Source organism: Camarhynchus parvulus, chromosome 2 (genome assembly GCF_901933205.1).
Source record: "Camarhynchus parvulus chromosome 2, STF_HiC, whole genome shotgun sequence".
Classification (NCBI taxonomy): Eukaryota; Metazoa; Chordata; class Aves; order Passeriformes; family Thraupidae; genus Camarhynchus; species Camarhynchus parvulus.
Window position 1 is genome coordinate 45,839,649 of NC_044572.1, and position 27,084 is coordinate 45,866,732.

The window sequence follows — 27,084 nt, forward strand, 5'->3', positions numbered from 1 at the left end:
ATTTCAACAGAAATTATCTATTATATTTTGTAGTAAACTTTTTTCCCACCTTTATTTATTTGTGGTCATGAAATAGTAATTTGTCAGTCTGTAGTCTATATCTGCAAGAGATATTTCAGTAAATTTTTTTTTTGAACAGTCGAACTGTTCCTTTTTCCTTTGTGCCAACTTTTGACATGTTAGTTGCATATTTTCTTCTTGACTAAAACAGTTTTTCCTCATCTTCATAATTTTATCTGGTGAATTTAAAGTTATCATACGGTATTTTTCTTTTATTTTGTTTTTCAACACAAAGTAAAAAAATAGTAGGCTACACATTGGTCACAGTTGTAAAACTGTTGTTTCAATTGTTTTTACTTAGCATCTTCTATTTTGAATGAGTATTTGGTTCTGTCCAGTGGCAGCATCAACTGCTGACTTTTACCACCGCACAAACTTAAAAAGAGTTGGTTTTTGTCATTGTAAACCTGATATTGAAATAGTCATGAGAGTTTATTGCATAATTCTTTAACCTCCCTCTAACATCTCATTGTAGGTAACAAGTGCACTTCATAGTCATCTTTTAAAGCAAAGATGGCCATAGTTGGCAGGTTTGGAAGAAGTTCAGCTCAGACAAAACAAACACTGGAATGCCAACACCATTCATTATTCAGAGGCCTCTCAGTGTGTTGATGCCATTCCAGAAAGTTGCATAACATTGTGGTTTTTCTTTTTGCTGACAGGTGATAAATCCAATGGGATGGGATGCATTTGGTTTACCAGCAGAAAATGCTGCAGTTGAACATGGCCTTCACCCTGCAAGCTGGACACAAAGGTGAAATGAATTGAAATCTGGCATTTCACTGTGAATACCTGTACTGTGGCAGCCACGAATCAATAAAGCAGAGCAAAACTAGCATAGAAGACAGATGGTACAGAAAAGAACAGGGTTATCTGAGACCAAGGTTATGTGAAAATATTTTATGGGACTGTGCAGATGACTCTGCTTTGAAAGATAAATATATTGGGATGATTTTCAAGGTTTTAATCTCAACGAATTTTAAATTGTAAAATGCTAGAATATCAAGAGAAGCATTTCCCAAACACGCAAACCAGCAGGTATAAATAAATCAAAATTTCATCATGGTGAGGTGAACCTTAGTATAGAGTACACAAGGGAAAATTACGAGTTACGTGGTTAGATTTACTAGCAGATTTTGGTACCATGGGAGAGAGAAAGGAGGTCGTTGCAGTTTTTTGAGACTGGATCTTGGAAAGTGCTAAGCAGCCATTATTGCTGCTGATTTCTGTGAACATTTTTGGGTTTAGACCACAGAATGGGGTGTTATCATCTCCTAATATTCTTTAAAATAAATAAAATGTTATATAAGTAAATAGTTTCTGAAAATGTCTTGGAAACCAATCTTCCTAAGTGAAGTTGTTTGTTGTACTCTGGATGCAGAAATCTATCTGTGGTATCTTTATAGGCCTTGATCCATTTCCTTCTTTGATAATGCTGTTTCTTTGGGTTTTGTTCATGCTTCTGGTCCCATCTTAAGATTCTTGATACTTTTCCAACAAAGATATTATAATAATAAATACTTGCAATACTCAATTATTCAGCACTGCAAATTTTTTATGGATCAGAAGTAAATGCTTTGTTTCATGAATGTCAGCCATTCCGGGAGGATAGATACTACTTTATCTGACAGAATATCTTTCAGTAGAAAGGTCAAAGTCCCTAAGAAATATTAATCCATTTTTCAGTATTTGAATGAATTTCAGTATTTGAATGAATTCTCACCAGGTCAGTAATTAATATTATGTAATTGTGGGTATTTTAGTAAAGCATATTTATTACATTTTCAAACTGAAGCTTCACTGTATATCCTTACTTTGCATTTGTAATTCACTCCTTTCAGAGCAGCATCTAATCTGACAGTGTTTGAGTTGATTGATATTTATCTATGGTGATGCTGCCACCAGCAGTTTTGTAGTTCTTTGTCACCTCCCAGGATACAAGCTCTCACCACCTCCTTTGCACTGGCTCTGCTGGTTTTGTGGGCCATAGTTTTGATTCGATCAGCCTGTTGATCAGGGGGAAGAAGGAAATCTGGTGGGGTTTTTTTTGGAGAATTTTTGTAGGGCATATCTTCAGCTGAATGGGTAGGCTGATTCAGGTTATTCTACAGCCACACAATCACCAGAGCCGCAGCAAAATAACAGCCAGGATAGTGTTGCCAGAATAGAGCAGGATTAAGCTCAAAGTGGAAGTGTCCTCTACTGCATTGAGATTTAATAGGGCCCTTTGACTCAACTGCAGAAAAGGTAATTAAAAATAGTAAGAAGTGGTGCTTGAGTAATGCTTCCTTCAAACTACACTGCCATATTTACTTTTAAGTTGCATTCAAATCTAGAGGAAAAAGGTATTGCCTCATATGCATAGCTATGGGAATTGGACCAGAATATACTGGGGGCTTTTTAAAATTATTATTTGAGTATTCTGACAATTCTGAGTTTTACTGCTCGTGAGATCATAGTGTTTAGAGGTTAACTAGTGCTTTTGATTTCTCAGAACTCTATAAGGACCAGATTTTTTGTATGATCACATGTTAGAAGTATCTTAAGCTAATAATTTTTCATTTATTATCATTATTTTGCAGTAACATTCAACACATGAGGAAACAGTTTGATGCACTAGGTCTGTCTTTTACATGGGAAAGGGTAAGATTTTCTTTTTAAAATGGATACTGCTTTATTTTATTGTATGATGGAGCTTTGAGACCCATGGAATTTCACCATTTTATTTATGACAATACAGCTGTCTTTGGCAGTAACCAGTTCAAGTTGTTAAACTGTAAAATTGAGCTTTTTATCAGATTTTGCTAACTTTTGACATGCTGATATCATCTGATAGTATCAATGCATAGGAGAATCTTTAAAGTCATTTTGATTTTGTATTTGCTTTTTATCTCTTTGAAGTATCAACTTTCTGTGTTAGAAATAAGGTAATAAACAGATATTTATGAAACAGCAATGCCTTCGTGCTAAGGTATGTGTTTTTTGAGGAGTGCTGTTTTCAATGCATATGTCAAATGTTTAAAGATAGTAAATTGGAGTGGTGGCTCGGTTATGTTATTTCAAATTTCGAAGTATAAGCCTGCATTTTCATAGATGTTCATATCAGGATCATTCTGGAAACCAGAAATTTTATTTAAAACACTAATGCTTGAGAATCAGGTGTTTGCCTTAAAAAACTTACCAAACACGATCAGACATAAGCTAATGTCGTTTTCCAGATAAAAAAGAAATTAGTGTTTGAAGCGAGTGTGAGGTTATTGCATTTACCAGTGAATCAGTCACACTGCCTTTATATTCTCAGCAGTAGCTGCTGCTTATCACCGTAATGTGATTTTGAATAGAGTGATGGAGATGCTAATCTTGGATTTTTATAGCAGTATTGTAGATCTGAAAAGGAAAAGCATTAGTTTTCTGACAGTCTGAGACATGCCATTTGTTTTCTTCAATCATAAAGGTGAAGTTGTTTATTTGTATGTCTTGCATCTAAAAAAACATTGTGTCATGTCTCATATATGGAAGGATTTTCCAGTATAAGCCTTTTGAATAAGATTTAAGTTTTCTTGGTAGCCAAAAAAGTTGCTCTGAAAAGATTTGTTGTGGAAGCTTCACTGCAGGCATTCTTGCAGTGAATGTTTAAAGCTGTTGGTATCTCAGAGTTTGTCTGTATGTGTGGTGCAGCAGTATTGGAAGCAGTGGAATCCTGTGTGTAGGCTGTGTTATGGAGTATACACATGCACACACACACACACACACACACACGAGTTCAGTGATGCAGGTTGCATTTCAGGAAAATTGAGAAAATTAATGTCTCATGTGTAAACTTCTGTTTGGCCCTTCTGTCCTGAAAAACAAATGGAAAACTGGCAGTATTGAAAACCATGGCAAGAAGTAGAAGTGCCCAGGGAAAAATCATTTGTCATCTCTGTGCCTGTTCTTGAAGGGTTACCTTCCCTTTACTAGTAAACTGTGTTTTAGGTAATGAACTTTCAGGAGTCTCTCAATACTTGTGGAAAAGGCTTTGATACCCTATTACTAACTCCATTTGAACTGCTGTGTAGTTGAAATGCTTTAGAATGCTCTAGGGACACATAGTTGGTGCTTTTGAAAAGTAAGATTTTAAAACAGCTGGAAAATGTTCCTTGAAAGACAGCACATGTTATAGTTTTCACTCCTTAGCTTATGAGTTAAGTTTTGTTTTTCTTGGAAAGCCTGCCATACTAATTGGAGTAAGAGTAACTCAATGGTGGCCATAGAAACAGATATGTTTATTAATTGCAAAAAATTAATGATGCCCAAAATATTATGTACAAATGCACAGATATTTGAGCTGGCCATGAAAGAAGCACCTGTGGAAATGGAAGGGCTAAGCTGTAGCAGGGTGTTTTACAGGCTGATAAACCCTGCTTCTCTGCAGGGCTCATTAGGCTGGGCAGAGCATCTTATTGCCTCAGCTGTACTGCTCCTGGGCTAACTCAAGCATCTTTGCACAGAAAAGCACTGTGCTGTGCAAGTGCTTATCTTAAAAGTGAGCTATTTGAGGTAAGGAGTATTTTTTTATAGTATTCTGTACTTGTATGGCTCTAAATCAGTGGCTCACAAAACACTGTGGCACTGCAAAAAACCCACTAGTATTAGTGACTCCTATGAACAATCCAAGAAAAACAGATTTTATATGGGTTGGTCTAATTAAACAAGACTGTGGCACAATGCAGGGGCCTGTTTTAAATTTAATTTCATTGATGTAGCTTAAATCTGCCCCTTTATTATGCTACTGCATAGTACTTCCCTAATAATGCTGGAGGGAACCCATTCCCCTAACTTAGCTCCATTTTGATGTGTGGTGAATTGCTTTTTTAAAGTGTGAATTTATGTTAACTGTCTCTGTCCTCTGTGGCCAGCTTAGAGTATATGCTTAGATGATGGGAAGGAAACTTACATAAACTTTACCTTTTACATATGGTAGGGGAAAAGAGAAATGGAAAAAATAAAAAAAAAATCCATTTTGAGAACCTAGTGCATATAGCTGTCCTAAAGAGTCTTCTTGCTAATAGTCATGTCTGCTTGTCAAGAAATTTGTGTCCAGGAATACAAAGACTAGTTAAATCTCATTGCTTGATAAAATTAGTATGAACAAATCCCAGTGCACCTGCAATACTAGAAATTTTCTTTTATTTTTCAATTTTTTTTTCATTGTTCTCTCTGTATTACAAATCAAAATGTGCAGGTATTTCTGTCTCGTAGCTGTCAGTGAATTTACTTATCTAGTACGATATCTTAAATAAGACATTTATTAAAAGCTAGATTAATTAGATTAGATTATTTCAGTCAGGGTACAATGACACTTCAAAATTACTCTCCTAAACAGAAAATCTAAGCAAATGAAAAATGAAATGAAATGAATAAAATAACTCTGTAAGTACTTTTCCTTAGAGTAGTTTTGAATACAAATGATTATCTGATGTTTTTTTACCTGAAACATGGAGGTATTTTAAGTGCCTCAAGTTAGATGTATTATATTTGTAAATCACTTTGAAAATGGTGTGATTCTGGGGAGAGATTTTTTTAAAAATCAGTAAGTGAGATAACATTTCTATTCTGAACATTTATGTTTCTCGGAATGGAAGGTTGAAAAGCTGAAGTTTGAGCATGGAAGAAATGTCTCTAAGAGTCATTAAAAAACACATGGAAAATTTAAAAAATCCCCAACATTATGTTTTGGGTTTAAGATAACTATAATCTGAGCATTCCTGGTGATCAGATTTTTTGAAAATACCACCCCAGACAGGATAACAAGCTGCCTGTGACTTCTTTTGAACATGATTTTCAGGGGAATTAAGCAGTATCATTTTCAGTGATTCATATCATCAGCAGCAAAAAATGAAAAGCATATAATGTTTTTCCCTTATTTTGTTCAGGAGCGTCATCAGACCAAATGCATGTTCCCAGTAAGCCATCAGTTCACCAGTTATTAGCAATCCATAACTTTCTCCCAGAAAGTAGCTCTTTCTGTGAAGGTTTTTTAGTAATTTCAATTTCTGCATTCCAAGTGACATATTTTTTTGCATGAGACTAATGTTCCCCGTCTGCTCTGTACATTAATAAAAATAAATCTTTGATAGATTTTCTTTGTGCAGATAATTTTGTATTTAATTTTGAAGCTGTCATTTGTGTGTATTGCCTGAACATGCATAAAACCAACAGTACATAGATTATTACCTATGAAATTTTCTTCTCATCCATGTACCATTGACCCAATTATAATTAAATTTTTAAAAAATGAAACTGTTGATACAAGACTGCTTTTTTTTTCCAGAAAATATATTCATGTTCCAAAATGCAGGCACTGTATGACATTTCTATTTGTAGCTAATAAAGCATAAAACTAAAGGCCTTTGAAATACAAATACTTAAATTAATTTAGAAATGTCGGTTGGTGTAGCTCCAAGCCTCTGAAAATCAAATAATTATACTTCTAGATGAGGTAGTGCATGGCCTTGAAAACCAAAATAGGCAGATAATTGATTAAAGACTGTTTTATCTTCCCAAATAGATTTTGAAAAAAATCCATCCTGACTTTTTCTTCTTATCTCCCTTTAAAGAGGTGCAACATGCCTGTCTTCAGGACAGCATAAGACTGTGCTAAAAATAAATTTATTATTAATAAACTAGGAAATTGCATATCTCCAGTCTAGTTATATGTTATTCATAAAGCCTGGTGGATCTTAGGAAAAAATAAATCTTTTCATGCAGCCTATAAATATTACTTTTATTTTTTTAAATATAGCCATGGAAGTAGCTTGAAGTTGTAACGTTATTCTTAAAAATACAAGCAAAAATGAATTATAAGGTCAGAGACTCATAATAGAAAATTGTAAGAAGAGAGCAGGTTTAGAACAAATAGTGAATTTCAAAACAAAGCATTTGAAAATTCCTTTTTCTTTTATTAAACACCAAAATCTTTCATCTAAATTTAGTTTTTGGTTTTTGTTGGTGTTTTTATGCAGGATTCTTTACTATTGGTTACTCTTATTTTTATTGGTAGTTGAAAGGTACCCTTTAAATCAGATTTTATAATAGTGAGTGGCTTTTTGACCTTTACATGGACCCATTGCTTCCCACATTACAGTGATATCAAATCCAGATTATAATAATACCGTTTAGTCTGTAACTGAAAATTTATTTGCAAAAATAAAGAAGTTACCAGTCCCTCTGGTATGGTATTTGTTTGGAACAAATTACTGTGCTGCAATAAATGGATTAAGCAAAGTAGATTTTGGTAAGGATAGGGGTCTTTCCTATGCCTTGCCAGTATCTGCTCTTTTAAAATCAAACCACCTGTATAGGGGGTTTATTTAAATTGTTGTAATGAATTCTATTAATGAATGAGTGTCATTCCTGTAGAAATAAAGAACAGTAACAGTAACTAAAGATGAAGATGCATTTTGGTGAGACTGTCTGTTTAAAGCTGACAAAAGTAAAAGGCAAAATGGATGGGAGGAAGAGGGAGAGGCTTTCCCTGGCATTTCATAATACTTCTGAAATGCTGAGGTGATGGGTGATCACTGAATCTCTCACAGAGCACTAAAGGGCACATGCAGTGGACAGCTGAGCAGCATCTTACATATTTTTAGAGGAGTTTGGGTTTTTAGTAGGTATTTTATTTTTGTAGAAAATATGGTAATATCCTGTTCTATATATTCACTGTACTGCTTTATGATACAGGATTCTATATGTATACTGTAATGCCAGTGCTCAGATCGCAAATGAGAAGCAGAAATGTACAGTTTTTGGCAGGCTGGAAGGGCTCCAGCATGCTACTTTTCAAACCCTTTTATAAACTCTTTTGTGTATTTCTGAGTTAAGATAGTTCTGTTAGTGTTCTGCAGATCTTTATCGTGCTTATAGAGTATAAATAGAGATGTTAACATTCACCTTAATTTAAGCATGATGGCAGCCTAATGGAAACTTTTTACCAGACATCATTCATTTAATCAAGGTCAGTAACTGGAATACCCAGAAAATTATTTATAACAGTGAATCTTACTGAGCTAAATAATAGGAAAAATACCACCAAAACACTGTGCTAAATAATGGGAAAAAAACCCCCAAAACACTGTGCTAAATAATAGGAAAAAAACCACCAAAACACATTTCAAGATTGACAGGAGTTTGCTGGCTTGGCTTCAGCACCTCATTTTACTTGTTAGTGATGTAATTTCTCTTTCTTCATTAACTTGAAATGTTACTCCAAACCTTCATGATTATAAAGTTAAATTCTAAACTTGAGTGATCTTTTTGCATCTCAGTGACCACACAGCAGATTTCTTTTTCAGTGATACTGTCTGCTGCATTTCTTTCAAAGAAATGTCTGTTTCCTCCTTGTGAGGGATCATGTACATGGGATTCTGTTTGCAGCAATTAGCTTGTATCTTGTAGCTCAAGCTTGTAACATGCTTGTTTAGATTGGGAAATGTCATCTTTCTGTTTCAGTTGACACATATCTGCCTTTCAGGGCCAAAAGGACCAATCTTCATTCACTTTTCTATTTTTATTTGACAGCTCACTTTTGTTATCCTACCTATTTGCCTGTTGCTCACATAATCTTATAATGCACTGAAAGGGATTGAGTCTCTTCTTTTGTGTGTCTGATACTCCAGTGATGAAACTCTGTTGCCTGTAGTGGCATCACACTGGCACAAGAACTGTTGTCACTGTGCGAAGAAGCAGGGGGCGAAAAAACTATTAAATGTGCTTAGTTGAAGAGATGGAAATCAGATTTTTATCAAGTGAGGTTTTTTTCAGTGCAGAGCAAAGGGTTTTAATCAAGCAACTGTTTTTCATTACTAGGTCTTCACATGCTGAGCTGAAAACTTGCCATTAAATGTCTCTTTTTGATCTTGAAAGCCTCTTATACACACTTTTGAGGCACATTTATTCAAAGGTCATATTAATTGTTAAAAGCTATGTTTCAGCACTGGCATATAAAGTTCAAAGCAACTAGAATATAAGGTTTTAGAAAAAGAATAAAAATTTTCTGCTAGAGCATTTCAGATGTCATTTGAGTAGCAGATGATATTGCAGGAGCTGTGTGTAGTGGGAAGCTAGGATGATGGGAAAGCCCACGTGAAAGACATTTCACATTTAAAGCTATTTCTGATGCTTGATAACTACTCCAAATGGAATAAATTGTATCAGTGGCTTACTTTTTGTCAGTAACTTTAAAATCAAGAGATGTTCATGTTAGTTTGAAGTTGGTATAGAAGCCATCTTTCACTTCAAGCAGGTATGTGGGTTTCCATTACATCTCTCAAACCTGTGTTTGTGTTGAGAAAACAGAGTCTGTAATGATGGAATACATTTGTTGTCTTTGCATATTAATGCTTATTTTAAGTTAGAACTTTTTAAGAACAAACATTTAAAATATGGAGCTTCGTAAGCAGTTGGTAAGCAGCTTGTTTTTTAATTATCAGAGTTCACTAAAAACTTAGCAGATGTTTTTGAGTTTTAAAAAAACTATCCATTATATTGCAGCTTGCTGTTCTCTTAACTGCCATTCCTCCTGCTTATGTTGTCTTTTATTTTTATCTGTCTTTATTTCCTTCATAACCATCCTCCTCATTTGTGACTTTTATGACTCATTTTTTCCATTAACCTAGAGCATCCTCCTAACTTGAGCTCTCTTGCCTTTTGGAGCAGTTGCTTATTTGAGCTTTGGATGTGAGCTGCCCTTGCCGAGCCTTACCCTGTACTCCATGCTGTCTGCCCCGCACAGTCCGTGTGCCAGCAGCTCCTCAGCGCTGCTCTCTCTCTCTCTCTCCTCCTGCACCCACAGTTTCAGCTGTTAGCTTCTCGCTCTGCCTGCTTCACATCAGCCAGCTCCCTGCTGCCTCTGAGCATCCACAGCCTCTGCTCCTGCTTCTCATTGCTCAGCAACAGTGGGAAAGGCAGCCTGGCTAGGAGGGCTCTTTGAGAGAAGTCTGCTTTTTTTTTCTAGTTCTGCTGTTTCCTTGATCGGGCAGCTGTGATCACTTCCATTCATCTTCTATTCTTATATCGATCAGCTTTAATCTCACAGAGTTTTATATCCCACGTTAACAGGGAAACTTTTCCTTCTGCATTAAACCCACACAAAGCCCATGTTCTCTGGTTTTGTGTACAGGTGAATATCACTCATTGTAAGCATTATACAAGTAAATAGGTTTGTACATGAATACATGCATTAATGTTTACTCTGTGAAATATATTATACACTCCTGGGTTAATTGTTGAAGTTAAAACAGTGTAGGAAAATACTGAGCATATTTTCAGAAATTTTTATTTCTTTTCTACAGGAGGTAACCACTTGCTTACCAGACTACTACAAATGGACACAATATCTCTTTCTTAAGCTTTTTGAAGCTGGGATAGTGTATCAAAAAGAGGTGGGTACAAACTTTGACCTTCAACATTTTGCTGCTATGCTAATTTAGATCACTCATGTGAGTGGCACATTTCTGCATTGTCTAGTCACAGTCATGAAGTGATTGTGCTCTGTTAGTTTTAAATCGCTCTAAAATAGAATTAATTTTATATATAACAGAATTTTCTATGTAGCAGTTTATAACTAGCTAACTAACATGCATGGCCATTGTAGCAAGTCAAGTCAGAAGTGTTTATTGTCAGAGATTTGCACTGAAGTGCAGGATTAGCATATAGCTTTTAGTTTTTTATTTCCTGCCTTTACTGTTTTCTAGGTTTTATTGTCCCTCCTGGAAATACATGACATGGTGGTCATTAGGAGTCTCTTCAGCAGTGAGATTATTTCTCTGTCTAACATTACTGTAATGCTGTCTCAGAACTTACGGTTTTGGATAGGATAATTGGAGATCAGGTGTATAACCATCCTATTCCTGAACCCTATTTGTGATCTTCAAAATATTAAAGAAGTATTAGGTGTCATAAGACTGTCACAGCTGTTCATCAGTTACCACTACATTAAGAAATTATAATATTTTGTGTCAGACTGTATCTGAAAAGTGAAGGTTTCAGTTATTTCTTAAACATGAGATGAAACAAAGATGTTGAACGAGCAGTCCAGAGAACTCTCTGTATAGCCTAGGCAATGCAGTTCCAAAATACCTGAACAGCTGCACTTTAACAAAGCAGCAATTTAGTGAATGTTTCTAACTTAAAATGGAAACTAAGATTTCTTAAATATGCTTTGATATTTCATTTGTATTCTGTAGAAACCAGGAAACCCCATAGGATATAATTAAGGACGTACTCCAATTATTCTGTGAACCTGGAAAAAGAGATTGATGGTGAAAGGTAGCATTTAGGGTAGCAGGGTGTTACTGAGCTATTTCTCCTATTTGCATTTGTATTCAGAGATCTTAAATGACAACCAGCAAAATCCCTCAATGGTTAATATATACTAGCATGCTGGATTGGGGGTTGAGGGTTTTTTTTTTCCTTCTGTAATTATGTTTTTTTTGTATTAAAAAAAATTAACCCCCCAGCTTTGTTATAGCAAACCTGTTTTTAGTTTTTATCTGTGAATTTGTTTTTTTGACATGTGAACTCAGGTGAGTCTGAAAAGTAAAAGTTTGCTGCTTCATTTAAAGCAGGGATGATATACAGTAATAAATTTTGTATTCTGTTTCCGAGTACTGTGGGATCCTGGAGGTGTTTGGATACCAGTGATTGAATCTACTTCTAACTTCCATCTGCTTTCAAGTCAAGGATCAGTTTGAGGACTTAAATCAGCATCTGTCAATCTGTAGGGGATGTAATCCCTGGTGGATATGAACCAGTTGCTTTTTGGCAAGAAACAGATGGCAGAGAGAGCCCATAACCCTGGGTCTCTTTGAACAGTCATATATACTTAAAGCATATATTTGTCTCATGTTGTCAGTGTATCTGCAATGTCTATTAAACACAGCTTGAAATCTCCTGTATTACAGTTTCATTTTGGCTACAAGAGATAATTCATAGTCTTACTGTGACAATAAGAATAAGGCAAGTAGAGCGTTAGCCTAGTTAATGCTCTGTTCCAGCAGTGTGCATGTCTGACCAGAAATTACCCTGGCAGGGAGACACAGGCTCAGGATGTCCAGGAGCTGCAGTTATGGAGGATTAACAATGTCTGCCTGAGTGCTGCAGCATCCAGAGAGGGCACCTTTATTCATTGCAGTAAAATTGACCCTTTTTCCTGCAGTACTCGCCTAGTCAATGTACTGTGGAGGTTATTGACCTGGCCAGATGTGAGTGCCTCACTGAGGTTAATACCTGCCCTGATGCTCCTGTAATCCATAGTGGACCCAGAGACCGCAAGCCTGCAGATAGATACTCACACTTGGGAGAGCTGAAGTCAGACAAGATGAATCCTGCCTTAAAAGCACATGGTCTGCATCGGCATAGTGAGGAGAGCGAGATAATTGGTGTGCTCTGAACACTCCTGCTCTCTGCTTTCTTTGTGTAGGTGACTTTGAGCAGCTTCCTGGGGTCATGGTTTCAGAGGCTGTCATTGTCAAGAAGTTGTCTTTGTGAGGTACAAGCAGGAACTAAAGATTTCATTTATTAGCCAGGTTCTAGATACTGTCAAAAGTCTGTGTGAGATGGAAGGAATATAACTTAAAAAATACAAAGACCTTTCCACTAACAATTTCTTAAATGCACGTTTGCTTTGTGTTTTGCAGGATTTATTTAAATATAGCCTCATGAGTTGTAACAGAAGGATTTGTTATGCTAAATAGTTATGTAATCATTTCAGTTATCTTCCAGAATTTTCACCATATATTTGGTATGTTATCATCAAAATAGAAATGGTATTTTTTCTCAACTTAGAGTCACAGCCAGTTTAATACAAGCTTATGCTAATGCCGCTTCATGCAACTGGAATTTTATTACTTCTCAATATTGTCTGAATTATCTCTCTTTAGGTGTAACTTTGTGTGGCATTTTTTTGGAACTTTATAAATTAAAATATCATTACTTTAGAGCCATATTCATAATGTCTTATTACTGAAGAAGCTGTATTTTCTGGAATTCTGGAAAATACATTTGTAATAGTGGAATATATTGATTTCTTTTAATTTCACAATGAATTTTCATAAGCCTTTTATAAAATCTGGTGTGGTATTATTAGTTGGTAACAGATAAAAGGTAGGCAAAAAGTTAAAAGTTTAAATTCAAGTCTGAATTCACAGAAGCTTCATTTGAAGGCAAGTTTCAATTTATCAATGAATAACATTCATTCATGTAATGAGAATAAATTTTTTATACATCAGTATAGCCAGACTTTGTGCTCACACAGTTGTTAGCAGTATTTCTAAGCAAGAGGATCCCTGTGTCTTTCTTGTAAAGTGGTTGTGATATTTACTTTGTAAGAATATGTAGCATATTTAAAATGAAGCAATATTGGGTGTTTGGAAACTGGTAGGAAGGTGATCAGTGATAGATAAAATATAAAGTACAATGTGAATGCAGTTACTAATTTTTGATTGAGATACAAGTCCTCCCCATATCCAAATAAGTAATTAAAATTTTTTTTAGATGTTTAATGTATTAGATCTCTATGGAACTGTAGCTGCTGTTTTTCAGTCAGACTGATTTAGCTTAAATACTAAATAACATTCAATATAATGGATTACTTTATTGCTCTGATTATATTTCTTTTCTTTCTGTTCATTTTTGCAAGTCAATGTATAGCATTTTGTGCCACTTTTGGATAGGATTCTTTTGCGATCTTAGATCCTTTTCGATAAGTGACCAGTTAAATTGTTCAACACTAGGGGAGGGTGAGTTTGATTTTTGCTCCTTTCCCTGTATATGTCTTGTATTTCAGTTGACTCAAAAGCTCAAAATACAAGGCTTGTGGAGTTGAACACCAACATTGATTTCACTTTACAGATTTTCACTTAATGCATTTGTATTGGTAAGGAAAGAATTCCAAAAGTAATTCACGCAGTTGACATACAGATAATATCAACTCTTTCACTTAAAATATAGTTGACTACTGTAATACTTCCTTGTGATTCTGTCCTCTTGAGTTGGACATCCTTGTCTACTCATCCCCCTCAGTCTGACTCAACATTTTTGGATTAGTAGTGAAGAACTTATAAGCATCAGACTATTTTATTTGCAGTGTAGTCAAGTTGGAACACTTATTATATATTACAGCCAAGCAGTCAGGTGTCCGCCTATCCTGCTAGCATGATCAGTCTAGACAAACCTTGCCAACTGCATTTTTGGGTCTTTTGAGTTCTGAGAAGATGAATGTTCAAAACTTTTCCAGCTGTGTCCATGTTGCTGATTCAAATGGATGTTTTAAAAATAGAGAAAACTCAGGTAAACTTTCAAGGTGTATCTCTGGATAATTCATTTGGCATCTGTAAAGTAAAACTGGTTTTTAACTAGCTGCTGAAAGTGTTTTTTCTTCCTGCAACTTTTTTTTAGGCCTTGGTTAACTGGGATCCAGTGGATCAGACTGTTCTAGCTAATGAGCAGGTGGATGACAATGGTTGCTCATGGCGTTCAGGAGCAAAAGTGGAGCAGAAATACCTCAAACAGTGGTTTATCAAGACAACTGCTTATGCAAAGGTATGAGAATACAGTTTTTGGTAATTATGGTAGCACTTTGAAGAGGAGACTTTTTGCTCAGAAATATTAAGCTGAATGTGGTCCTTTATAGATACATGTTTGAATAATATGTAATTGCACAATAATATCCCTGTGTATGTGTGTATATTAAAATTATTACCCCTGAAGTTCTTCCGTTCACCTCTTTGAGAATTGTAGGTGACTGGTGTGAGATTAAGTTTTGAAGAAATCAAAAGGCATAAATTGCAGGTGAATGAATGAATTCTGCATTTGCACATTAGCATCCCGTATTCCCCATCAAGTGCTTTTCTGCATATTTTGAGTGTAGAGCTGTGAAAAACTTGTTTGCTGACTTGGGGGCATTTTATAAGCAATGGAGTACAGCCTGTTACCTAACATTCAGTTCTACCTGTGTCTGCACCATAGTTCTTTATGTTTAACTGCTTTTTATTGAAGATTCATCTCAACCTTCTACTTCACTTCATACTCTACTCTATTTGATAATCTGTTATTTTAAAAATATTTTCAAGTTATTTAGACATCCTTTTTTTCTTATAAGCTCCAGTTTTGGTTGTGCTGGGATAATGTAGATTCCATACTTCAGAATTCAGAACAAAAGTTTTGTTTTTATGCTCTCTGAGATGAAAGTATCCACTTCCTGTCGTGTCTGGGTGAAGTTTTTATTCCCTCTGAGTGTTCTGTGTATTGAGACTTCAAGTACAGATTGAGAAAGTTGCTCCCAGGAAAATATTAAACATTTGTCTTTGATCCTTTTCCCAAGTCTCAGACTCAAGAAGCCAAATTTCCACTGTCATCCAAGGAGAAGTCTGTGTCTCTCTCTAGATCTATTCATAACAAAGAGAAAGGCTTTAGATATCCTGCCTGATGCTTTGATTCTTCATACACAGAGAGGTGCTTGAGATACATGTTTTTTGATTGTGCTGCCTGTTCTGGCAGTAAGGAGGGAACATTTGCAATAGCTGAAGGAAAAATGGAGCATGTCTGCAGCATCACAAAATAAACACAATGTTCTGAGCTTTTTTTCCCCAGTTCCTTTGTCACCAGATTTCATTATGACCATTGTGATATTTTAGGGTCTACCCCAACTCACTGATTCCCCCTGTTTGAGGCTGGAGCTCCATTAGAGTTTCTGTCTCTACTGTTATTTCTTTTGTCTATTGTCTCTGTACAGGTAGTAGGAAGCAATGACTGGTATTTCTGGACTGTATCCATGCTGGTACCCAATCACTTATATCCCTTTAAAAAGGGTGAATCAGCCATAAATTTTTACTCATCGAGACCAAAAGACGTGACTGAGGAGCTTTTCAGTAACCTTGAAAACACCCTTGGTTTATGGGATTATTACCTCTTGCTCAATATCCACCCTCTGCTAGGAAGGATTTATCTTTTGTATTTAGTCTCTTACCTGAGAAATGCTGTTACAGGAAATGCGCAATCTCTTGGGCAGATCACGTCTCCGTCATGTCATACCCCAGTAAGAGGGCTTATCTTACGATAAGAAGGAACTTTTGCCTCCACAACACCTCCTCATCTTCCCCCCAAAGATGTCACCTCAGGATGCTGCCATATTCCCTACCTACATGAGGGGCAAATGTGCAGGTGACCTTTTGTTCTTGAACATCCTAGTGACATGAATAAGAGCTGTTTCTGCTTTTTATTTCAAGACGACCATTTGTATCAACTCCTACAAAACCTCAAAACATTGCTGCAAAGGACAGTTGAGTACTCTACAGATTTCTGTGAAGGTTTCCCAAAATTTTGTTCTGTTTGTGATTGATATTCATAGGGTCTGTGCTAGCTGATACAGATACCAGATCAGTGAATAATGCCATACTGCTTCCAGCTGAAGTGCTTTGGCAAGCATTACCTTCATGTTCTCCCACTTCTTGTACAGCGACAGATGCTACCAAGAATCAGCAGGTGGTTTGGATTTTCCTTTTTACTCACCCCTCCACTCACTCCTATTTTTGTTGCTGTGCTTCTTTTTAAACAGTCTCACTCTGCTTCTTTTGGCGAGGCTTTTAAACATTTGGTTGTAGAGGGGGAAAAATTACTTCCCTCCCCCCCCACCCCCACACCTTGAAGTAAGAATAGCAGATTACCAGGCTCTGCTCTATGAAGTCCAATATCTGATAGTCGATGGATGTCATGCTTGGAAGATTAGGACAAATAAAGTTCCTTTTTTTGTTGTGGTTTATTTTCTGAAGAAGACTGTTTTGACCATACAACTCTGAGCAGCCCATGAACTGCAAGCCACAGTTGAAGACAGTCCACTGGAGGGAGGCTGGATCTGAGCTAATAGTGGCCAAGTATTTCAGTCTCTTAGAAAATCTGTGCACACACTGACATAATAATCAGGAAGCTTCGCATTAGCATTTTGACAGGAGCCAAATTACAGATCTGAAATGCTACAACTTTGGCTTCTCTTTCTGAATAATTTGACTAGTTATCCTCAAAACATCCTTGCACACATTTCTTCATTCCTTATGGTAGTTGTGCCAGTACTTCTCCAGGAGTGGTAAAAGCCATGAATCCTTCCTCCTAAGTCTGTTTCTTTTGTCTCCTTTTTCTTTGGATTCAGGCTTTTGACAGTTCACCTGAATCCATATTGTCCTGCATTGTTGAACATCCTGGTTAGAGTAGCCTATTTTTAGCCTATAGCCTATACAGTAGCCTCTTCTTAGCCTATTCCTCAAACCTTCTTCCCTACCTCTTTTCAAAAGCTCTTGCCAGGAAAATAGGTTTTATTGAGAGGGACACCTTCATTCACCTTCATCATTTGCAGAGCCTTTCCTCTTGGAGTGGAGGGTACAGATTTCATGGAGCTAGTCCTTATAGGTGTGGAGGATAAAGACGTCTCTTTAAGAAGCTAAAGATCTTTAATTGCTGATACGATTTGAGGATGATAACATTGGTGGTGATGATACCTTCACTTTGGCAAGGGGGATTATTTCATGTCTCCTGATTTTGAACACACTTATTTCCATTAAGAGATTTTCCTGACTTAAATAACAGACCAGAAACACTACCAGCACAACTTTGTTTTCCTGAAATTCTTTTCAGTTCAGAGACTTCAGATATTTGTGCCTCTAATGATAGATTAGTACAGCAGTTTGGTTCTTTATGGATCTCACTTCCCTTTTTTGTGAGTTGCTTGATAATTCATATGCCAGACTCGTGTAGATGGCAAATCTGAGGGGGCATTATAAAATGGGGAATTTCAAATCCATGGTCAACTTGTTTTGCATTAGACACTAGCAGAAATAGAAACCTGCTCTTCCAGAACTTGTCTGATCCTGAGTCCTTTATTCCACATTTCTGAGTCAGTTGTCTGTTGAATATCTTTTGTACAATTCAGGTTTTTTTTAAATGTGTCCAGAAGGTTAAAACAAGAATATGTCAGGTTAGTGTGGTCACAATCATTGTGATATGAAGATCTGTGTTTTCTGTCAGTATAGAGCAGCATTTAGGTCTTTGGGTTGTACTGCCAGAATTTGTATCCCAGCACACATGGCCCTTTATTTCCTCACAGCTTGGACAAGTTCATAGGCACAGAGCAGATTTAATCCGTCTTTGTGCAAGATGTTTTTCCTGGGTTTGGAAAAAGGTAGAGAGCTAAATGGACCAGGCTGTCAATGAGCTGTGTGACTAGGTTTCTGCTATCCACTGAAGTTCCACTCCTTATTTTGAAATCTAGAAATTGGAAGGCACTAAGAGTAACTTAATCCTTGCACCTTTTGGGGAAGACTTGTGTTTTTTTCTGACTTGGGCTACTTTCAGACTTGGAGGGTTAGAATTCTATGAGTGTCTCACTCGCCTTTGTACAGTCAGGCCTTTATCTGCTTTTAGAGTATCACAGGGAAAGCCATTTGATTCTGGCCACCTTTTTCTTGTGCCTTCAATGGTGACTAATATTTCTTCTGAAAAGTTTACAGGAATTCAAGGTCAAGTGTCAGAAGTATCACCTTCCTTGCCTTTTTTCTGAAAAATGGCTCTCTGCAAATCTGTTTCCTATTCCTTCCCCAAAGTTATACCTGAGTTTTCTATAAATTGACATAGTGGGAAAGTATTTGGGGAAAAAAAAGCTTTATTTCTATTAACTTGCTCCATTCCTGTGTGGCTTAGAGGAAAATTTGACCAGTAATGTAGGCACTGTAAGTCTTTCCATAACCTTGTTTCATAGAAAAAGTTCCATTTGAAATACATTTAATTCATCTTCTAGCCCTTAATTCTTCATGCAAATTACCAGCTAGCAATAATGGCTCAATATGTATGGATACAACCTATTTTCTGCTTGTAGCATCCACAAATTATTTTGTTGTAGCTTTCAGCCTATTTATAGTGTATACTGATGATCTATTCTAGTCATCTGTATTCCTCTCTTTTGCCCATTTATCATTTTATGTTTTCCTTGGTCTCTCACAACCTTAATGGAAAAAAAAACTAATCAGAGTAATCTTCATCTGCAGTGCCTACCATTACTGGTCAAATGGCAGCCAGGAGTTACATTATTAGTAGTGGTCTGTGAAGCTGGGTATTACAGGAATCAGTGCTTCATTCCTACATGCACTGTTTTTAACATTTCTGTTGTGTCCAGAAGAATCATCTCCTGTGGACTTGCTTTGATTTTTTTTGTAGTTACTCCACCAGGTCATATTCCTTTCTTGCAAAAAAATAAATGGCAATTTACCACTGGTAATGAGTTTTGTTCAAAGGGCAAAAATATTGACCATGCTTTTAATGCTTAGCAGAAAGCATTTTGCTTATGAAAGGTAATAAAGTAATAGTGACGTGTTTTTTAAACTGTAAAGTACATGTGAAATGATCTAGCAGCTTTTTTTTATTTTTGGAGAACATTTTAATTGTTATTTTTCTTTTGACGCATTTCTTTGATAAAAGTATAGTGCTTTAACTGATGGCATTATTATTCAAATTGTTGTCTGTGCATTTAAGATGTTTAAGCTAAAACATTTAGTTGCTATGGTTACCCTGCTGAATTGGTAGGCAAATTCATTGGAAAAATCTGTCTGTAAATGTTAGTATTTTCTCTGTGTACCTGTAAATTGCTTTTATGGAGGTTTTTTACGTGGTCAGCTGAGTCCTCAAAACAGAATTGGCAAGGATAGTCTTTTTATAGATGCTGTTCTTCGTAAATTAAATTTATACAATTCTTTTCCATATTGTACTGTACAAAAAATCATTCAAATAGCTGGAAAATAATCTTTTCTTGAATAAAATTAAACAGGAGCAACTTTAAAACTTCAAGTTTTGCCTTAAATCATCTCCCCTTTTTGCACAGCAGTAGGGCAGTCTGTTTAGTCCAAATAATGGGGAACATAACCAACAAAATTCTACTGATGTAATTTACAGTTGCCATACAGATAAGTAGCACCTTTTCTTAGTTAAGTTTTTTTTGTAAAGACATTTAGAGATAAACCCTTCTCATTTTCTGTGGGTTTCAGGAACACAATGTTGGGCATGGTGCTGACTCTGTGGAGGGAAAACAGCAAATTAACTACAGCTCTCCTCCAGGTTTTCTCTGGCTTTGCACTGCATCTTACAGCCTTTTTTGTCTCATATTAATAGATTTGGAATTACTTCATGTAATTGTGTTTTTCTTGATTTTTTTATTTTGTATTTTATTTCTGAGATCTTAAGCAGAATAGTAATGAAATTTAATGATAATTGAAGTACTGAATTTCAGGATGTCAGGAGTCTTGGTAGCACTTGGGATTTCATAGCAGGAGGTAATGCCTCACCACTGAGAGCTGAAATGCTGGCTCTTTTTCATTCTTTATGTGTGATTTGTTTTGATTCCCACACTTGGAGTCTAGCTCATAGTTGTCTTCTCCCAACAGAGCAGGCCTGATAAAGCTCAATTTGAAACTCTTCTTCTTGAGCCAGGCTGAGAGCTGTCTCCTGGACAGGGACCAAGAGCAGTGCTCCCTCAGCTTGCTGAGCACTTCATTCCTAAGAAATGGCCCCTGTTTTGTCAGTTTGGCAAGACAGAAAGTTATTTGTGGATATCCAGACCAGGCTGCTCTTTTCACCTTGTTTTAAACACAGCATCTCATTTGATGGTACAGCGATGTACATTTAAGTTCCTGTTGGTATAAGGTTAATCAAAACAGTGAATACTTAATACTGTTAAAAATGATAACAAATGTTTTGAAGAGCTGTTCTATTTATGGATTCGGTTACTCATCACAAATATATTCTTCATTATTTCAGAAAGGGAGTATCTTCTCTTTGGAAATTTAAGCAAGGAACAGCTCTGAAGAGCAAATCTGGAGGATAATTCTGGATTTACGTTTTGCTTTTAAGGAAACATTTCTTTGCCTCAGCTCTGTGTAATCACACCAGAGGTGTTTGTTGCCCATAAGTGGTAGGTAAGGAAATGGGAAAACTGCTGACAGTTCAGACATTTATGAGAAAGAATTTTCAGTATATGCAGTGTCTGTGTTATTGCTCCTCTTTAATGTATGTTTTCAGTATTCTTCACACATGGGAAATAAAAGTCAAGAGTGACCTACAATAGTACAGACAGAAACTACTGAAGGAGAAGAAGAAATAGTAAAACAAGAAGATATTAAATGCCAGCAGAAGCTGTAGCATATAATCACAGTTGGAACAGTGCAGTAGAGAGCAAAATAAAACAGTGGGTAGCCTAGCTTTAATTTCTTGTACTTTAATATATGTTAATATATTAAGTTGTATTAAATTATTTTGTGTAATCTTTAGTTTGCATTTGGTTGCTCTTTTGGGAGTTTGATCAAATGAAGTGAAGAATTTAATTTTAGTCCAAACAGAGCTTGGATATTTATTTGACTCTTCCTCAGAAGCAAAGCTTTTAAATTTTATTGTAATTTAGTAGAATGGAATTTTATTTTGCTAATTGAATTCTTCTGAAATGCAACCTTTTGCTGAAGTTTTTATTCTGATCTTCTTGTTACCTTGCAGATCTGTCAAACTTCATTGAAGTGTCTTCATTAAAAAAAAGAGTATGCATTTGATTATATAGCTTATATTTAGATTTTCCACTTTATTTCATGTATTATCATAGAGGAGTTAAATTACTCTCACTAAATATGAAATTAGTAGCAGGTATTGATCTACTAAAACTTTTTGTTCATGAAGTCAAAGACTGAATTTTTTAGGGGTTCTGCAGAATCTTTCTTTGAACTAAAGCAAGAGGACTTTCAGAGTTGAGATGCTCTTGGGAAATTGTAAAGCACTTATGTTCTTGGATTTTCTGGATCTTTTTTGCCTGAAAATTGCCTAATTGAGGTTCTGTTTCTGTCATAATCCTCAGCAGACTAAACAGCTAGAAATGTGAGACCAGTTTTTCACATACAATGTGTTACTTCTAGTTTTAGGCTTGGTCATCATTGTGTCTTTGATGAATTTTCAGCAAATTCATCTTGATTTAGTTACTCTCTGATCATCTGAGGTAGTTGACTTTCATCTTCTGGCTGAAGAAGTCCGTGAAACATTGGTTTATCATCAATCTCCAACTTCTTCAGGTGTAAGAGCCTTTAAATCATTCTCATCCCTGAACACAACTTTGATTTCTTTAGCTTTTCCTGAGTCTGTCTATCTTTAGATCTGAAAGACTGCCAAAATGTATTTATGCTATTCCTTGACTTATGTTTAATTAAGATGGGAGTCATTTCTCCTGTAATTAGACGTTTGCATTTGAAGTTTATTTGTCTCTTTCTGAGTAATTAGAAATGAAAGCAGAAATACTCTGCTACGTAAGGTTTCCAAATTTTTCACTATTAAGTTATCATCAGAAATTCGAAAATTGAGTTTATTTGGTAATCTTAACACTCTCTGCTTACTGGACTGAAATGCTGCTCTTGTTCTTTGTCCCCTGCTGACTCCAACATGGTTTTACTCTTGTTTATTTGCCTATGTGCTGGGAGTCTTCTTGCTGTTTGTCTTCTCTGTGTTAGCAAATCAAGTTAACAAATTTGTGGCAGAAATAACAAGTTATATACACATTTTTAAGGATCAGTTTGTTTTGTTTTAATGGAAATTATCAGTAATTACAGAATCATAGAATGTTAAGGTGTTGGAATGAACCTTAAAGATCGTCTAGTCCCAATTCCCTTTGCCATGGGCAGGGACACCTCCTACTAGACCAGGTTGCTCAAGGCCCCATCCAACCTGGCCTTAAATACTGCCAGGGTTGGCAATTTGCAAATTAAAATTTGGAGCAGAATTCATGGGACTACTCTAATGAGTGAGAAAATGTTGTACTGAACATGGCAGTGATTTTTTAAAAATAGCCTGGAAGCAAAATTCATGGGAGTTAATATTTAACTTCCCAAATAGTAACTTAAAATATTCAGGAATTTCTATGCTAGCATTGGTTAAGAGTTTTGTATACCCAAATAGTATACATGTAATTCTTTTTATATAAATAATAGTTTTAGCATATATTTGTGGGCATGTATTTTCTAGGGTGTAGTGCAATTGGATTTGAAAATGAAAAGCTTTTTTAAAGGGTTTTCCTTAAGCTATCTTTTAAAGGGTCCTAGTTTGCACATATGAATTTTGAAGGTACAAGTGCATTCATGTGCGTAAGAATTGATGCATCTCTGCTTTCCTGCTAGTGAGTACCCTAGATAAGTTACCATTCAGAAACACTTACTAACATGCTAACAGTGTGCATATTGTGTATTATTTGCCTTTGTAACAGCAGGTAAGTTTATGGTTTGCATGTTCATTTTCTGCTTCACCTGCAGTTCATAGCCTTGACAAGAAGCCTAAGGAGTTTGTTGAGTACAAAGAACTGGGAATCATAATTCCATTTTGAACATTTTTGAAGTTTTTTTGTTTGCTTGGGTTTTTTGTTTCCTATCACACTAAACTGTTTATGTATAAATTAAGTTATAAGAGTTTATGTTTGCAAACCCTGCTAGGCTTCATCATCATGCAGAGTAAGCTTAGTTATCTTCATTCTCATGAAGTAAAGTTGGCTCTTCCTGTATTTAGTTGCATGAAGTAATTGCATTATCAGTAGAAGAACTGGGTGAAGTCATACTGTAGCTTCTAATAAGGCCAATGAATTACAGTAAAATCATTATGACACTGGTATTGGCAATCTTGGTGTATGAATACTGCAGCGAACAAACATCTAGGAAGCTTTGCTGGCAAGCAGTTACAGACTGTACAGTTTCAGTAGAACACATGCACAATTAGCTGCTTCTGGCAGCAAAATGTGATGTAGATTAGAATGGATATCTAATGTGAACAGCCAGTTCTGCGTGTACTGACACAATTTCATTCTTTCTAAAATGCATAAAGTTCTTACAAAGAATGTATCTAGATATTGTGTGTATGTATAGAGATATACATGCATAGTATAGAGATATATATATATATCTCCAATTATTTATTTTTCTTTTATAATTACATAAGTACATAGATTGATCATGGTAGATAAAGCTTAGTTGTTTCTGGAATGGTGCAATTAATGAAAAACTCCAAACTTTGAATTCTCTGTGATATAGCATGCTTGCAATTGTTAAAACTGATTAAAGATATAGTGTAATAAAAACCTATCCAAAAGTCTAGCATTCTTTTATTTATGAATCATCAAAAATTGGTTTGATTCTTAAAGTTGTAGAAAGCAATAAAATCCCAAGTGGTGGTGTAATATTATGGTTTGCAAAGGACATGGCTTTTGTTATATTTTGAATGACAAAGATACAATAGAGCAGTAACTAAAAAAGTAATTCTTACAGTAACTTTTCTGCATCTTGCTTTGAAATTAGTTAAGGTTGTCATTAAAACAGAACTTGAAATGTATTCTTGGAGAAGAATTAAGTGTGCATTCACTAATTATCCACCTACCTACTGCTTGGTTTGAACAGCACATAGTAGCTACTGTCCATCCTTGCAGGTTGTTAGTAATTACTGAGATAATAAAGAGCTTGCACATTTGATGTTGAGAGTCACAGCTGAAGGAGAAATTATTCAACATGTTGCCTTATTCTTAGATTTTAACTGTAATTGTTCAGCATATTCACCATCTGTCCAAATGACTCATGCCTCTGGCTGTACTGCCAAAGTAGAGATTTTGGACAGTCACAGTATTCATAACAAAAATGTGAAGTGTTACGAAGTGAAAAATGAGATGAACTTTAAGTTATCTGTCTGTCTTCTTTACATTGTTATAGATGCCATTTATTAAAATCATGCTGTTCAAATTTTTTAGACAAATACTAGTTGACTTGGAATAGACTTTTGTGCTCCCATTCCACACATCTCAAAGCACATAAATATATAGATTTATCTCTTGTTGAGTGCAAATATACATAGAAGTTACAAGTTGGATGTTGGACATTATGGCTAGTAAAGGAGGCAACACTGAATTTCTTCATTGCTGCATAGTATAGAATGATTTAGGTTGGAAAAACCCCTTGAGATCCTCAAGTGCAGCCATTAAGCCAGCACTGCCAAGTCCATCAGTAAACCCTGTCTCTAAGCATGTTCCACGTCTGTGGGTCTTCTAAATACCTCCAGAGACAATGACTCAAGCACTTCCCTGGACAGTCTGTTCCAGTGTTTGACAGCCCTTTCCATGGTGAATTATTTTCTAGTATTCTCCCCTGGTGCAACTTGAGACCATTTCCTCTGGTCCCGTCATTTGTTCCCTGAGGGAAGAGACTGACTCCCACTTCACGACAGCCTCCTTTTGGGCAGTTGTGGAATGATAAGGTCCTCCCTGAGCCTCCTTTTATTCAGGCTAAACATCTCTAGGTGCATCAGCCACTCCTCATAAGACTTCATCTAGACCCTTGACCCCTCTAGACCCAGCTTCATTGCTGGTTGTTCATAAGAATTTATTTTTTTTTTAATACAAGCCTTTGTTATTATGATATGTGTTGCTTTTGCAGGATGATACAACCTAAAGATCCCAATCAATTTTGCAGCCTGTTGTGCTTGGTAAAATATCAATACAAAATATGAAAAATTAGATAGCTAGAAACTATTATGCTATTTTAAGCCAGAGCTTGAAAATTTTAGGACACGTTAACACCTTTTGTCTGACTGCCATCTCTAGGCTATTGTCTAAAACAACTAATACAAATGTAGGCTTCATATCTGCAAGCACATCTGTTAAGTCTTGTTCAGCTCAGTAGATCACCTACATTTCCCAGAAGTTACAACCACTGGGAATGTTTTCTGTGTTTGTTTTCATCTAAGTTTTTCATTCCTGTATTTTCAGGTCTAATCCATTCAAAAGAAAGGCCACTTTTAATAACAAGAGGGTCTCTGTTGGCAGTGACATCCCTCTGGCTTGTACCGTGTTAGTTCTGTTCTGAGAGAGATTAATTTGAGGTAGCAGCAATATAAAACCACCTCTTCCAATGTTTTTACCCGCACCTTGCCATTTTGCTGTTAGTTATAATTAAACCCATTGTATTAATTCATATGCTTACAAAAGTTGAATGTCCTCATTCTTTCTTTTGTTGCTTAAGGCCATGTTTGATGCTTTATCCAATCTCCCTGAGTGGTATGGTATTAAAGAAATGCAAGCAAATTGGATAGGCGACTGCATTGGGTGCTCTCTTGACTTCTTGCTAAAGGTAAGTCAGAAATTTCACTTGCTGCTCTCTTGGTTGAGCTAACTGCAGCCCCTGAAATGTATGATAGGAATGGATTCCCAGATCTTAAAAGCTTGAAACCTCCTAAAAAAGATGATTATTGTATTCATGCACAGACCAGCTCAGATTCCTGGAGAACAGCACTTGAGGGTTGGAGAGATGCTCCCTGCTATCCTCCTTAGAAAAGGGTTTGTGTGTTCAAGTGGATGCAAACTGGCTCTGTATATTTATGCCAAAATACGTGCCAGCTAATAAGCTTCCCTAAAAACCACAACATTTGTGCCAGGTGCATGATGAAGTGGCACTGCACATGTCAGCTAGGGTCTAGCTGGGCATTTGCTTTTCTCTGCATGGCACCTTCTCTGCCAGACCCAGGCTGACCTCAGGCAAGCTGCTTTGCTTACATTTGTCGATTATTTCATTTACTATTTCCCATAATTAAAATAATGGAAACCACACTGTTAGGTAGTGATGGAGCTACAGAGAAGTCTAGAGAAAGAAAGGAAAGGAAGGAAAAGGAAACCTGAAAAAAAATTATCGTTATCTGCAGAAGGGCTTCAGATTTCCCCTTTTTTGTCAAGAGATGGGCAAGGCTCCATGAATATGGTAGTGACAGAAGACATGTTCAGAGACCCTGATCAAATTTCAGCCCTTGTACTTCAAAGCTTTATTGTGATTATTTACTCTAGTCTAACATTGTAAAAGTGACTTCTCATTCTAAAGTACTGAATTTATTGGAACTTCAAATTGAGACAAATTAAACATTTTAAATACCTCTGATTTGCACCCTGCTGAAAGATTCAGT

The 27,084-nt window shown here is 36.1% G+C and overlaps 1 protein-coding gene across 1 annotated transcript in view; it reads left to right on the forward strand.

Moving 5' to 3' along the window:
* LARS2 (leucyl-tRNA synthetase 2, mitochondrial) overlaps positions 1 to 27,084 on the forward strand; it is an 82,819-nt gene that overhangs the window by 13,601 nt on the left and 42,134 nt on the right. The window contains exons 4-8 of the mRNA XM_030943528.1: positions 723 to 814; positions 2,643 to 2,703; positions 10,392 to 10,481; positions 14,497 to 14,640; positions 26,154 to 26,261. Of these exons, the coding sequence (XP_030799388.1) occupies positions 723 to 814; positions 2,643 to 2,703; positions 10,392 to 10,481; positions 14,497 to 14,640; positions 26,154 to 26,261 (495 nt within the window). The remainder of the gene's footprint in view (positions 1 to 722; positions 815 to 2,642; positions 2,704 to 10,391; positions 10,482 to 14,496; positions 14,641 to 26,153; positions 26,262 to 27,084) is intronic.